This window comes from Marmota marmota, unplaced genomic scaffold, assembly GCF_001458135.2.
Source record: "Marmota marmota marmota unplaced genomic scaffold, marMar, whole genome shotgun sequence".
Taxonomy (NCBI): Eukaryota; Metazoa; Chordata; class Mammalia; order Rodentia; family Sciuridae; genus Marmota; species Marmota marmota.
Window position 1 is genome coordinate 55032858 of NW_026000037.1, and position 14508 is coordinate 55047365.

The 14508-nt window shown below is 38.0% G+C and overlaps 1 protein-coding gene across 1 annotated transcript in view; it reads right to left on the reverse strand.

Annotated features, from left to right (window-relative positions):
• The window catches only part of Stk39 (serine/threonine kinase 39), a 234037-nt gene that overhangs the window by 101961 nt on the left and 117568 nt on the right, over nucleotides 1–14508 (reverse strand). Inside the window, exons 11-12 of the mRNA XM_015479274.2 lie at nucleotides 6756–6878; nucleotides 6612–6641 (exon numbers count right to left, since the gene is read on the reverse strand). Of these exons, the coding sequence (XP_015334760.1) occupies nucleotides 6612–6641; nucleotides 6756–6878 (153 nt within the window). The remainder of the gene's footprint in view (nucleotides 1–6611; nucleotides 6642–6755; nucleotides 6879–14508) is intronic.

Below are 14508 nucleotides of genomic sequence, written 5' to 3' on the forward strand. Positions count from 1 at the left end.
TGTCTAAAATTTAAGGATATAAAATTCATACCCTCTGAGCTTCCTCAAAAATAACTATGTTCATCCTGAACTAACAGGGGAAAGTACATTGAGGTCTGCAGTTTACTCTGAAGTACATCAAAAAATTCAGATGAGAATATGGATGAGTTGATGGATTTGCATGTCATAAGGCAAGTGTAAGTTATACCTTAGGTGATAGGTATATGGCATTCACAATGAAATGCTTTAATGTTGTATGTTTGAATGTTTTATAATAAAATGTTGGGGGGTGACTATGGTAGAAGAAAAAAACAATATCTGTTCATTAGCCAGAGGGCAATGGCCTACACCAAATACCTCTTGGGAAGAATCATTCAGTCTTATTCCCCAGTCTGAATTTAGGCTTGATGTATAACCACACATCACAACTGCCCGTACAGCATATCCTACCTTTAACCAAAGAACAACAGTAAGCTAAGCACCCTCACTAGCATTGACACAGAGGAGAAAACATCTCCTTTCCTTGGGGAGGCCCATCACCCACCCAGGTCCCTTATTCCTGGGCAGTTGGTCTGATGGAGAGCTTATGACTGGAGTGGGCAAGGGAACCACACATGCCTTATGAGTCACTGTGGAGGTGTAAGTGGCATATAACCAAAGGACCAGCTTCTATTCTCAATGGTGCAATGCAAATTATTCCTTGGAAGATGTCCAGAGGTGCTCAGAATGCTGAAAGCCCCTGTACAAAAATATCTTCCTTGACAATTCCGTGCAGTTGCTCAATATCACTATTGTGAACCCTCTCCATGAGACTAGAGGATGGCCTTTTGGTTATACTCTTAAATGAAAAACTTTCAAAAAAGAAAAAAATATGCTAACCCATTAAGCAGCTGTTACATATCAACAGCATAATAGAAATTTATCAGATATATTCCCCCTTTTGAACAGTTTTCCCTCTCTTAAATAGAAGGGCATTTAAGAGAACAAACGTTTCAATAGAAAGGGGAAAGAAAAATAAATTAATGTTGGACACCACTCTATGACTAAACCTCAGTGGGGATCTGGGAGAGGGTAAAAGAGAGGAAAATATCTCAAAATGGACAGAAGAAAGAAAAAACATATGCTTTACAACTTTCATAGAACTCTGTCTAATCTTTTCTTTTTCTATTTTTAACACATAGCTAAATGAAATGTGGTATTTTGGTTTGTATCCAAGAAAAGAAAAAGAACATTAGTGGACAAATTAGTAAAATATGAATAAATTCTGGGGTTTAGTTGATAGTTATATAAAAATATTATTTTCTGAGTTGTGATACACATACCAGGATTCCAGGAGAAATTAACAAGTGTGAAAAACCAGGTGAAGGGAACTCTGCACTTACTATCTTTGTACCATTTCTCTGTCTAGAATTATTCCAAAATACGGTTTATTTTCAGAAATATAGCAGATTTCTGATCATAAATCTAACTTCCAACATTACTCAGAAGGCCAATTACCTATAGTGATAACATACTTTAGAAAGTGGCATAATTAAAGTATCATATTAATGCAGTCTAAGATGACTAAAGCTAACTGTAATAAATTTAGAGGCAGAAATGAAATGTTTTCTCCTTCTACATAAAGATATAGAAACAAATATGCAGCCAATCACAATGGCACACACCTGTAATCCCAGTGACTCCGGAGACCAAGGCAGGAAGATTGCCAAGTTCAAGGCCAGCCTGAGCAATTTAGTGAGGCACTGTCTCAAAATAAAAAAGGGCTGGGGATGCAGATCAGTGGTAGAGCACCCCTGGGTTCAGTTCCCAGTAGCACAAAAGTGGGGTGGAGAATAAAACATGTTTAAGAGTTGATGGGGATTTGGAAAACATATTTCATCAGAAATAATTTTTAAAAAGCTAGTGGAAGTCTTAAAAACCATTACTTTAACAATAATGAATAATATAAGCAATAAATTTAACCTTCTCATTATACCTAATATCTAGTAAGAACATCCTCAATCTAAATCCACCTCAAATGCATTTCTCCTTGAGATAAGATCCCAGAGTAAAGAAACAGAAAGATTTTCATAATTAAGCTAGACTAAACTCTCCATGACAAAGCTCTTCAATGTACTTTTTGTGGGTCCTACTGGGCTTCAACCAAAAATATTTACTACTGTTTCATTAAGCCTGGTTGAGTAAGGACTTCTCCAAGAGATTTCTAAAAATGTTTTTCCTTCTGCCTTTCTCTTTCTTTTATTTTGAAATTTCTGATACGCAGATATTTAAAACAGAATCTTCCTGATTTCTCTTTGGGTTTCTGGATTCAGCCTGATTTGTGATGTTTTTATAGTCAGTAGACCTTGAACCTGGCCACAAATCAGAATCACAGGATCAACCCTCTGAAAAGCATTGTAGCTGGGACATTACCCCTAACTAGTAAATTAGCATCTGTGGCTTTGTGATTGAATCCAGGCACCGAATATTTTAAATCTTTCACTTTCTCTGGTGTTGAGCACGACTATGAATCATTTGTTCTCATGCCACCTATCTGAGGTGACGCTGTAAAAAAAAAATGTTGCTTTAACCGAAGCCCTAGCGAACATCTTCCTCCATTCAATGAAAAAAACCAAAGGAAACTAAATTTAAAAATAAAGTTTATTTCACTTTTCATGTAGAAAGTTAAAAGTATAATGTAAAATTGACAAAAAGTCATTAAACAAGTACTTACTATCTCAGAGCCTGAAAAAAAGAAATTCCGAAACCACTGATCAAAAGAAGGTCAATAAGAGGATAACAGATGAAAAGTTGAGATAAGAAGATATATAAGTAGGAAACACTACCCACAAAAGGCACTCTGCTTCAGGCCTCAAAAGATAGAAGCTTCCAGAAAGCAGGTGCTCTTCTCTTCCTGTATAATTTCCACAATGGCTAACCCAATTCCAGAGACATCAGGTACAGTTTACATATTTTATCAATTACTTAACTATATTATCATGAATAATAATGTAATTATTAAACTTTAGTCTCTGAAGTTTTCTTCCACCCAAGTAGAATAAGATGATAAATAAATGAGAATGAATTATGTACTTATTACAAATCATTAATTACTAGTGGGTGACTAATAGTTTTGCAAGACTATTTCTAAAATATTTCTCTAGGAACACATGACCAATTTTTCAAAGTACCTAGCTATGAATCTTAAGATAAATGGTATAACTCTGAAAATGTATTGTTTATATTTGAAATTTTCCTAGGCATACATAGAATGGCCTCCAAATATACTCCAGGATAAGCAGCATCTTCCCAAGATCCCTCTGACAAAGATCCTACTCCGGCTTTCTCAATCTTCACTAACTAATATTGTAATACTTTGTACCCCAGGACTCCCCAGAGACCAAACAGCACCTCACAAATTAACCATGCCTAAAATATCCATTTATTCTAGCATCTTACTGTCTAAACATAGCACTACTAAGGCTACATTTTCTGCACTTCACCTCAATTACATAACATCTTCTGATCTTTATTCCCATTTATGACCTCCTCAGAAATACTACATGCCTGTTCATATACTTGCTTCTTGTTTTTACTTCTGTGCATGGATGTTCATGTCACCAACAATCATGTATGCAAGGGGAGCACACACATGCATAAAATACTAGCCCAGACTTCTACCAGCTTATGGTCAAAGCACAACTAGACTGCAATTTAAATGACAACCATTATTGAAAAGCTTATCAAAATATAATTACTCTGGCATTTAAATGTGCCATTTTGCACAGATAAGCATTTCATTCTCAAAGATGCTTAAAGATATACATTGATCTAGTTACTGATAGCAACTATGAAAAATCCAAAATCTGAAGACGCTTCAACCAAGCAATCCCAATTCTAAGTATCTATACTGTACTTGCATATGTGCTGACCCAAGTGCATACACAAAAAAAGTGAGGGGAATGACATCTGTACAACAATCTAAATGACTGACAAGAAAGAAAGAGTTAAATAAACCATTTCTATCCATCTAATGTAACACTATGCCACAATTAAAAATAAAGAGGTAGTTACAATATTTAATTGAATAGATTTCCAAGAAAATAAGGCATATTGCAAAAACATTATAGTTTTATCATTCCATTCATGTTTTTTAGATGATATGCTAGATTTAAGTATATATTTATATAGAAATGAACAAAAAAAAAGTCTCTCAAGAAACACTGCCACCTGATAACTTCTGTGAAAAGAAGTGACAGCCACAGGGGCAAGAGGGTAGCAAGATAACAGCAGTCTTTAGTTTTTATGAACTCTAGTTCTCCTATGCCATTTTCAAATCTTTGTTCTCTGTTCCTTCTCTATCAGGCCTGCCCTGACCAACCCCAACAAAAATCACAGCCTCCTCCCACACTCCATCTCCACACATTCTTTTTTTTTTTCCTTAACATACTGCTCCTATCCTATTGTAACAATAATTTACTAATTAACAATTTATTTTTACTCCTATTAAAATGTAAGTTTCACAGGGACAGTGATTTTGCTCTGTTTCTCTCACTGATATGTTCCCAACATTTCCTAAAACACAGCAGGCACATATTTAATGTGTGTCAAATATTATATATAATATATACACACATATATAGGTACATTAAATATTAATAAATTTAACTTTTTAATTCCCTATATAATAGATAAATAAAATACTGTATGCTCTCCATAATTATAGGAAGCAGTTGGGGGTGGCTAGCAAATCAGAGGACTATTTTAGTTAAAAGCTGAAAGCACCTGGTAATATAGCTCAGGATATGAAATGACAGCACTATCAAGAGTTTAGAATACTGGCCCAAGAAACAGGGTCAGGTCATTCCTAAAATGTAGTGGTAGTGTTTACATGAAACATGTATGCTTCCATAAAATTCAGAAGTCTATTCATATGCTTCCTTAAATTTGTACCAATCTGTGACAGACACATTCCATTGGGAAATCAAATGAGTCTAGATGCTATGTTGCCTACAACTTTCAAATCCCCATCAAGATCAACAGTGAAGCTTGAGAATCAACTCACAGTTTACCCTACATTATTCCCTTTCTTACCTGTGCACAAAATATTCTTTCCAAAAAGATCCTGCCATTAGCCAAATAAGTTATCAGCAATTTCAATGAGCACATAGTAAAATATTCTCTTAACCAGTTCTCATGGGGAAAAACACCAACACCCATTCTCTATACTAGTAAGGCAAGATCAATGAATATCACTCAGTGGAGATGTCCTGTAGTAAACCAATAATGAATGCTTTTGGGGTCAATGACACTACCTAAAGCATCTCATTATGTTCTACTTCTAAGAAGAACTCGTCCTTTTAATTAGAGATACTCTTAACAACAGATGAAAAAAACTTGTACTCTGTGCTTTGCTCCAGATTAAATGGGAAAATGGGCAATGAGAGGGCAGAGTACATGAGACCTACTTAAGATCATTCTAAAACTCTAGCACAACATCTAAACTCTAGCACAGCATTCTAAAACTGTAGCCAACATGCCCTGCTCTGACGCTTATCACCATTTCTCCTAGCACAGGGGAAAAATGTCCTTGACTAAAGCTTATATCTTACATGTGAAATGGAAAAAAATAATTCATGTGATTATCATATGTCTCCATGATCCTGTTCTCTCAACAGGACCTGAAGGAGCACTACCACTGAGAGGCAGGTACACTGAAAACACCCAGGAAAGACCTACAGTGGCCAGGATGATGATGGGAGAACAAAGGGAGAAGGGCTTGCAGTTCTGTCAATCACTCTTACAATGCCCAGCTGGCTACTGCCACTTAAAACCCCATGGTGAGATTTGCTCCTCCCAAACAAAAGGAAATGCCTACCAATCTTAAAAAGTTGGGATGGACATACTTTGTAGCCCAACATTTTCTGTTTTCATAATGAGAATTTAATAAGGTCTATATTAATTACTAAGTCTAAAATATCTGGAGCTATTTAAATATGCTCAAATTTCCTCTAAGAGAATTACTGAGCTATAGTCATGACTAGACATTAAGGATTAGGATAATTAATCAGATGGAGGAATTAAATGAAAAACGATCCCTTAATCAAAAGATGAGCAGTTCTTAAAAATGAAGTCATTAAATGAGTGCACCTTGCTTACCTAGTTACATCAGAGATTTAAAAATCAAGACAAATAGTGTTTCTAACCATTTAGTATCTGTATTACTGTAAATTGAAGATTTAGAAGAAATTTTGCCTGTATGCTCACCTATGTTTTCTAAATGTCAGTAATATTAAGAGTTAAAAGTAATTATTACCCAGCTGATGCTGAGGCCTCCACTGAGTATCTTATGAACATGATTTAATCAATCCTCAACAGCAACCTTACAAGAACTCTGATTGTTCCTTGTTCTAAAGGCAAGGGAAATTGAGGCTCAGAGTAAAGTAATTTGCTGCAATCTGTGCAGGCCAGAAGAAACTCAAGACAGAATTGGGGCCTACAACAATGACGTACCTTCCCTTTTTTGCCCTACTCTGTGAGATTTTCAGTCTATCTCCTAAATGGATTAGACTGATACCACAGGGCAGAATGAAGTGGTGGAAAAGTACATACTCACATAGATAGACAGACAGACTGACAGAACTGCTGCTCACCTCTGGATTTTCTTCTTTTACTCTTCGTGACTGTAAAACAAATATGTACTCATTAATATGTGCATACACACACACACACACACACACACATTCTTCAGAAATATAATGCATGCAGATTTGCTGCTGGTCACCGGTGTCATTTACCTTTTCCTGAGAAGCTGCTGCTTTCCCCTCTTCACTTTTCTCATCCATCTCGTCGTCACTCCACTCCCAGTCCCCGTCTTCGGTTTTGTGGAGGTGACCGCTTGACCCTGGAACTCGTCTTACCTGAATCAAAACAAGCCCACACCACACTTCACTAGTTGAATCTGCAGGGCTCGCTGGTACTGCTGTATGAGCTACATGGCACACACACACTACCTTGAAGATGACCCCCATGGCTATCAGTCCAGCGATAGCTAGAAATCAACACCCAAAGAGACCACACAGCCTCCAGACTCCCACACTCATTCTCCTTCCAAAAATATTGTGTTCTTGAACTATTTTGGAAGAACACCACACACATAAGCCATTATACACTGAGATCATTGTTCACTTTTACTCAGTTAACCATTTTATCAGTTACTACATATACAAGGCCATGTGATAGGCTTCAGAATTGCCTAAGGAAACACACACAAGCAATGGACCACTGACGGAGCGAAGGCAGGGAAACCCAGAAGCCCAATGAAGCACACCAGACTAGAGGTCCCAGCTAGCTAAATCCTAGACCACAGAACAAATACCCTTCTGTGGCTGCCTGGCTCTTTCTAGAACCTGACATCATGCCCATGTTTCCAGGATTCTGCTCAACCTATTTAAGCAAACAAACAGTAACAGGCTAATCCTAACAGACTTTGTGTAGTACACTAGAGACTTGTGAGATTGTACCCATGCAGCATGATCATCCACAGCCTTGCTAGTATTTAGGTTATAATCAGGCTGGCTTCCTCAACTATTTCAACTTCCTTCCTTCCTCCCTCCCTCCTTCCTTCCTTCCTTCCTTCCTAACTAGGATAGAAATGTAATCCATGGGGCATGCCTTCCAGATGTCTGTGGTAAAGTAACATTTTTAAAAGGACAGGATGACTGAGAATGAGCCTCTAACCAAAGTAATTTGTCTTAAAAAGTATAGTGAAACAAACAAACAAAAAAACCCTAAATCTTAAGGTTCATGAGTCTACTTCTATTCTAGAACTAAAATAAAGAATAAGAATTGAAAGTGGGGAAAAAATGTACTGAGTCGTAATTAAACAAAACACTGTAGCAGATGAAGATGATGTGATGTAACAACAGCTCATGGCCCAGTGAATCAGAGGATCTTGGAGTACAAATGACCTTTCTGACTTCCAATTCAACCCCTTCATTTTACAGACAAGGAGATGAAGGCCCAGAAAGTGCCCTGAGATGACAATGCTATGAAGACAAAATCTAGGGAGAAACGAAGCTTCAGACTACCAATCTCTTTATGCCATTGAATGACTATCAGAAAGAAGTGATTAAAAAATGTCCTGTGAAGACTCTGAAAGAGTATGATATGAAGAAAGGCCACTTCCCATAATAGAAATGATTTAATTATATCACAGGCACACCATTAAACACAAAGGAAGCACCAAAGAACTTAAATCTAAAGCAACTATTTATACAACTCAGGTCAATGCGAAGCCACAAGCAGCACATGCTCACAGCTAAGTTAAATTTGAGGGCATTGCCATATAATCTGCAAAAGTAATCCTGATCACTTGGTCTAGAAGATCTGAGCTCCAATAGAGAAAGTTAAAAGAAAAGTAAAAAGTTATTAGTAATTGCATATAGTTATGATTATTATTATTTTTTTAATTTTTTTTTATTGGTTGTTGAAAAACATTATAAAGCTCTTGACATATCATATTTCATACATTAGATTCAAGTTGGTTATGAACTCCCAATTTTACCCCAAATACAGATTGCAGAATCACATCGGTTACACATCCACATTTTTACATAATGCCCTATTAGTAACTGTTGTATTAGTTATGATTATTTTAAAAGTTTTTTTTTTCCCCAATCCAAAAAAAATATATTTCTTAATGAATTCACCTTTGAAACACTTAGGACTTAGTTAAAACCCCTTGAGTGCTTGATGTAAGATATTTATTCCACTTAGATTTTGAGTTCCTATAAAATCCTGTTCTAATGATACTGATTTTAATGGTGCTTATGGATGATGGCAAAGTACTATAGAAAAAAAATGCTGAAATACACTTCAGGATTTTCAGAAGAGAGTGCTCATTTTAAAGCTACAAAGAAATTGCTAAGGGAAAAGAAAATAATTTTCTGTTGACATATACAATAAAATGAATTATTTTCTTGGCAACACTGATCATGGCAAGGGCCATGTGTCAAAGACTACACTGAAAAGAAAAAAATTTAAAGCTTTATCTGTTATAAAACAAACTATTATCCAATAAGTGAGAAAACTATGTGTCAGGAACAGAATAAAACTCTACCTTACTAAAATTATGAGAATTAGTATTCTTCAAGAGATCACACCAAGGAAAGTTCTTCCTGGAAACAGCCCAGCTATGTACCCTAGCTCACGCCCTCCCCTCTCTGGGTCTGTGTTTACAAGATCAGTTCCATTTCCACAAGCAGATCAAACTACAAACAATAGAATGGCCTCTTCCATTTCTATTTTATCTCAGAACCCTGGTTGTCTCTTTCAGTTTTATTTGCTAGAAAAGAGAAAGATAAAACAAAAAAAGTCTAGGATTACAGTCCTACACACTAAAAAAAAAAATGATGGGACCAAGCCTTTACGTGACAAATATTAGTTAAACAAGTTAAGTATAAATATTAACTAAATTAAGACAAAGAACATTCAAAAATCTAGGTAGGGAAACATATAGATATAACAGTGGCGAGAACAAGAGGCCAAGTTTGTCTTTGAGAATGTCCCCCTGGCCTACTCCTAGCAATAAACTTGCAGCAAAATTTGAAACCCAGGTTTCACGGTGTATTTATATGACAGTGACTTCTAGTGAAAGAACAGAAATCAATTTTACAAAGTTACATCCTTGTAGGGAGTTTGTAGAGATGAAGAACAACTTTTACCTTTTAGAAGCAAGGCAGCTAAGCCTCATTTAGTTTAGCAAATGATCTTCTTATTTAGGAACTGGAGAAGAGTTTAAAAAATTAAAAACTCCAAAAAAAGGTGTGTGATACTTTTTATTCTCACCCTATCTCCTCGATGACGACAAGGGAGATTATTTACCTTAGAATTCTATTTGTATCATTCCTATTCAATTAAATGATTTGCTCATTTAGTAAAACCAAGAGGTAGTAGAATGATTTGTTCTCTATTTTTGGTCAATAGTTTAAAAAAAACAAACTTCAGTGCTTCTATGAGAAACAAGCTCAAATTAAGTAGCACCTAGAGGAATTCATAATTCCACAAATTCCTCAAGTCATAGTCAACAATAATGAGGTTAGAAAATGTTTTGCATGCAACACTATTTATTCCCATACTGGAAATAAAATACAATTAAACAGTTATATTTATACAAACCTGAAAAGGAGAGCAATATTCACATTCTCTATACAACATTTTTATGAAAATTCATTAAATAAAAGAACCAAAGTTATGATTCTGACAAAGGGAGAAGATGGGCTCAGCTGGACAGACAGAGGAGCTGTGTGGCTCACTGGTCAGTTCTGGTGGCCACCAGGCCAGATGTCCAAGGCAGGGCTGGGAGGCAGCAGCCAGGGGAAGAACAGGGCAGCAAGGTAGAAAGAAAAGTCGCCAGAGTGCTCTGCCTAATCATTCTAGTGTCCCTCTGAGCAGGAGCTTTCTATAAGTAAGAGGTGGTACAGGATCTCAGGGGGGCTGCTTGGCCTCTGACACCAGAACAGGGAGGAAGAATATGGGGGAAAATATAAGGGAGCCAAAAGATGAACTTTCTAGGCAGGGCATTCGATGTGAGAAAAGGAAGTGTGTGACTCCAACATACTATGATAAATGTGACCCAAAGAAATACTGACCACAGTTTAGTAGAATGGTTCTCAATCTGGCATGCCCATCTGAACCACCTGCCAGCTTCTTCCACTGCCACATTAACTTCATCCTGGACATGGGACTTCATATGAATGATTTCCTCCTTACTGGAAACCCTATGGTTGGGCTGACCTCTCCTCTACCTGATGAAGCTACAGTGTGCCCAACCACCGACTAAATCTGGGTCATCCAGGGAGCTCACCCTCTGTCTGCCCATCGAGGACACATAGGACAGAACAGAAGGCAGCAGTCAGTGACATTTCTGGTCTCAGGCATCCCATTAACTTGAAGTATATAAAATGTTTCTAATTAATTTCTGTTTATAATGTACTTGAGGCACTGCCAAGCAAACAAAAAGCCTTCTATGTGATCGAATATTAACAAACATAATGAGACTTCGATAAGGTTTCAGCAGTAAATATTTTACTGTCTCTGCAGCTCACAGTCTGGCATCGCCCCCTCTGAGCACCACCTCTCTCAGCAGTACCTCCATTCTGCGCCTGATGCCTGGCCTCACTGTCCCCTCCGGCCTAGGTCCTCTCCTGCCTGCCCACTTTACTCCCCATCATGCAAGACTTGAAGCCCACAGCTGACGCTCCATGCTGTACTTCCTGGTACCCCAGCACTGGCCCCTGGCCATATGGTCCCTCAATTCAACCCATTCCTGAGAAGCCAGCCATGGGATTATCCTGGACATACATTCACCATCTCTTGCAAACACAGCTGACCCTATTCTTTGACCTTAAGCTCTCTCAATCCTGTGTTCATGACATTGTTCCTTCTACCTCTCTTATCCTTCTCTGCCTCCTGCTATTCTTTGTACTCTGTCTTTACCAGAAACATGGCTGTTCCTCCCCTGCATACAACTTGAGATGTCCTTGGAAACTTCATCTCCTCATCTTGTTTTTCATGTGCTTGGCTGGATATGAACATCTCAGCCATTTCTCAAGACTGAATTTGTTACCTCCAACCCATTTGTTAATCCTCCACCCCCTGCTTCCTTCAGACTCTCTCCAGTGTTGTCTGAGTTAACAGCTCCCCATGCCCCCCAGACTGCCACCCACATCCCCACCATGGTGGCAAAAAGCACAGTCATATAAAGATCCTACCATGAGGCTTAAACATAATAAACACTCAAGACATCACGGGTGATATTGTTATTAATACATGTTGATCTTTCCTCACACTCAGATCTATCCGACATTACATTTTGTAAATTGACCTCCTCAACTGCTACTGTACATCAGGTCCCTTCAACAGTGATCTCTGGCCTCTCCTAATAAAACAAACTACTGACCAGTCTCTGAGCATCAAATCGCTTCCCTCTTTTATCCTTTGTTTTGCCACAAGGAGCACATGAGCACTTTCTTAGTGTTCATTATCATAGACAGGCTGTGTCCAGAGTCTTTAACATTCAAGTCTCTCATACTCTACCCCCCAAACTTATTTCCCACCACTTCCCTTTAGACATCCTACCATCCAGCTATGTACAAATTGCCACACTGTCCCCAACTCTACCATTTTACATGTATATTACATGCATACCTTGGCCTGATCTGCCTTTCTGTGGGATCTATTTATCAATTTTTTGCCAATCCAAGGGACTTTAGTGGAGCTCCCACTTGCAATTTTGCCTGTACTTTATGCCATTCTGCTTAGCATTGCCTTTGATGGATGAACTATCAACTGTATACCTCCTCAGGGCAGAAAGCTTGCCTTAGCCATTTTTCAAAATCACTTTTTTATTCATTCAGTCAACAACGTTTTATTGAACACCTACCTTTGTAACAAGGTCTAGATCAAAGATGAAGAAAAATCAAAGCCTCTACCTTGAGTAATTCATAGTTCAGAGAGATGGACAATATTTAAGATAATCATTTCAATAAAGAGTGGGTGCTATAACAAAAATATAAATCTGTGAGACCATAGAAGAGAGGATAACTTTCAAGGGATAGTATTAGAGAGTATCTGTTATTAAGGCATTCATAAGAGAGCTGGGCGTGCAGAACAAGAGAAGTTATTTTACCCAGAAAAAGTGAAAACTTAATGAGTCCTACTGTGTCTTGTAACATGGATGGATCACAAGGTAGTGGGTTCTAGGGGTTAGTTCAAGGAAATGGCTAAAAATAAGCTGTTTAAAGAACTATAACAAATCCAAAGGCCTGCGAGAGCTAATCAGAAAATGCAGAAAGCCAGCCAGCTGAAGACATGGGTGACCAGGCGAGAACCTGTCTCCCCCTAAGGGTGCATCCAGGTAGATTGACAGCTGCCTCAGGCAGGCAGACTCAGCATTGCCAGATCTGATTTTTCTGAAATGGATAATTTGGATTTTTATGTGACTTCTCTTGATTTTTAAAAATGTTAATAAAAATGTTAAGTTGTTTTTTTTTTTTTTTAAATTCCTCTGCACACCCTAAAGAATAATACATCAGCTGGGTGTGGTGGTACATGCCTGTAATCCCATTAACTCTGGAGGCTGAGGCAGGAGGATAACGAGTTCAAACTGAGCCTCAGCAACTTAGTGACGTCCTAAGCAACTCAATGAGATTCTGTCTCTAATAAAATACTGAAAAGGGGCTGATGATGTGGCTTGGTGGTTAAGCGCCCCGGGTTCAATCCCTGGTACCAAAAAAATAAAAAATAAAGAATAATGCGTCAACAGGACAAGTTTGGCCTGTGAGTTCACAACTCTGTTGTACACTCCATCAGAAGGTCTGGAATTCAAATGATGGGAAAATGAAGAAAGCATTCAAGCATGTATGGGAGGTAGGGGAAAGGTTGAATTTGTAATTATTTTTTGAGGGGTAACAGGAAAATAACCACTGAGCCACATTCCCAGTCTTTTTTTTATATATATATTTTATTTAGAGACAGGGTCTCACTGAGTTGCTTAGGGCCTCGCTAAGTTGCTGAAACTGGCTTTGAACTCACGATCCTCCTACTTCAGTCTCCAGAACCACTGGGATTACAGGTGTGCGCCACCATGCCTGGCTGAATTTGAGATTTCTGAAAGTAGAGCAGAAAATGTACTGGAACTTTAGGGTGACAACAGTAGGAAGAAATCAGTATATTAATTATCCCAGTCACTGTCGACACCTACCTAATCACCCCAAACTGAGCGACACAAAGCAACAGCAGTCAGATGTGCTTCCATGGTGGCTGACAGCAAGCACTGAGAGACCCCAAGTCAGGACAAGTCCTTTCCAAATTCTTGACACACAAACAGTGCAAGATAATAAAATGACTGCTGTTGATTTAAGAAAGTTGTCAGTGAGGGATTAAAGTGAGAAAGATGTTGCTGGAAGCTGGAGGAGAGGGGGACCTTGTTTTGCAGTGACACTGACATCTATGGCAAAGAGGGAAACAGAAATGTACCTAATGAATTCAATGATCTAGCTAAAGAGATTTCCAGGCAGAACACTTAAAGTGACACCTAGATTATACTCCCTGCCTATGATAAAATGTGAGCAGAGAGAGATGAGCTAAGGAACAAACTATGAAATATAAAATTGCTTCTCACTCCCAGCCTCTCCAAACATTAAACAATTCTCAAACCAAGAAACAGCTTCAGAGCAAACACCAAAGTCAGGGTAAAATGGCATGACTCATTATTGAGACTTCAGAAAGATCTAAGGTATTGCATCATAGACACTTTGAAACATACCTGAGGTCTAACAAGGATCCTAAAAACTTGCCTTGCAGAGGCCCTGCATTAAATAACAAGTCTTCTAAGGCTCATAAAGGTGTTGTCCCGATTCCACCTCATAGGGAGCCCCTGGTAGACAAAGCACCTTTCATGTGGACCTTGTCTAATGGAATGAATCCAATAAAACCCATAGAAAACCCACAAAGTTATTTAGATATGTGTACTATGAAATGTTGCCA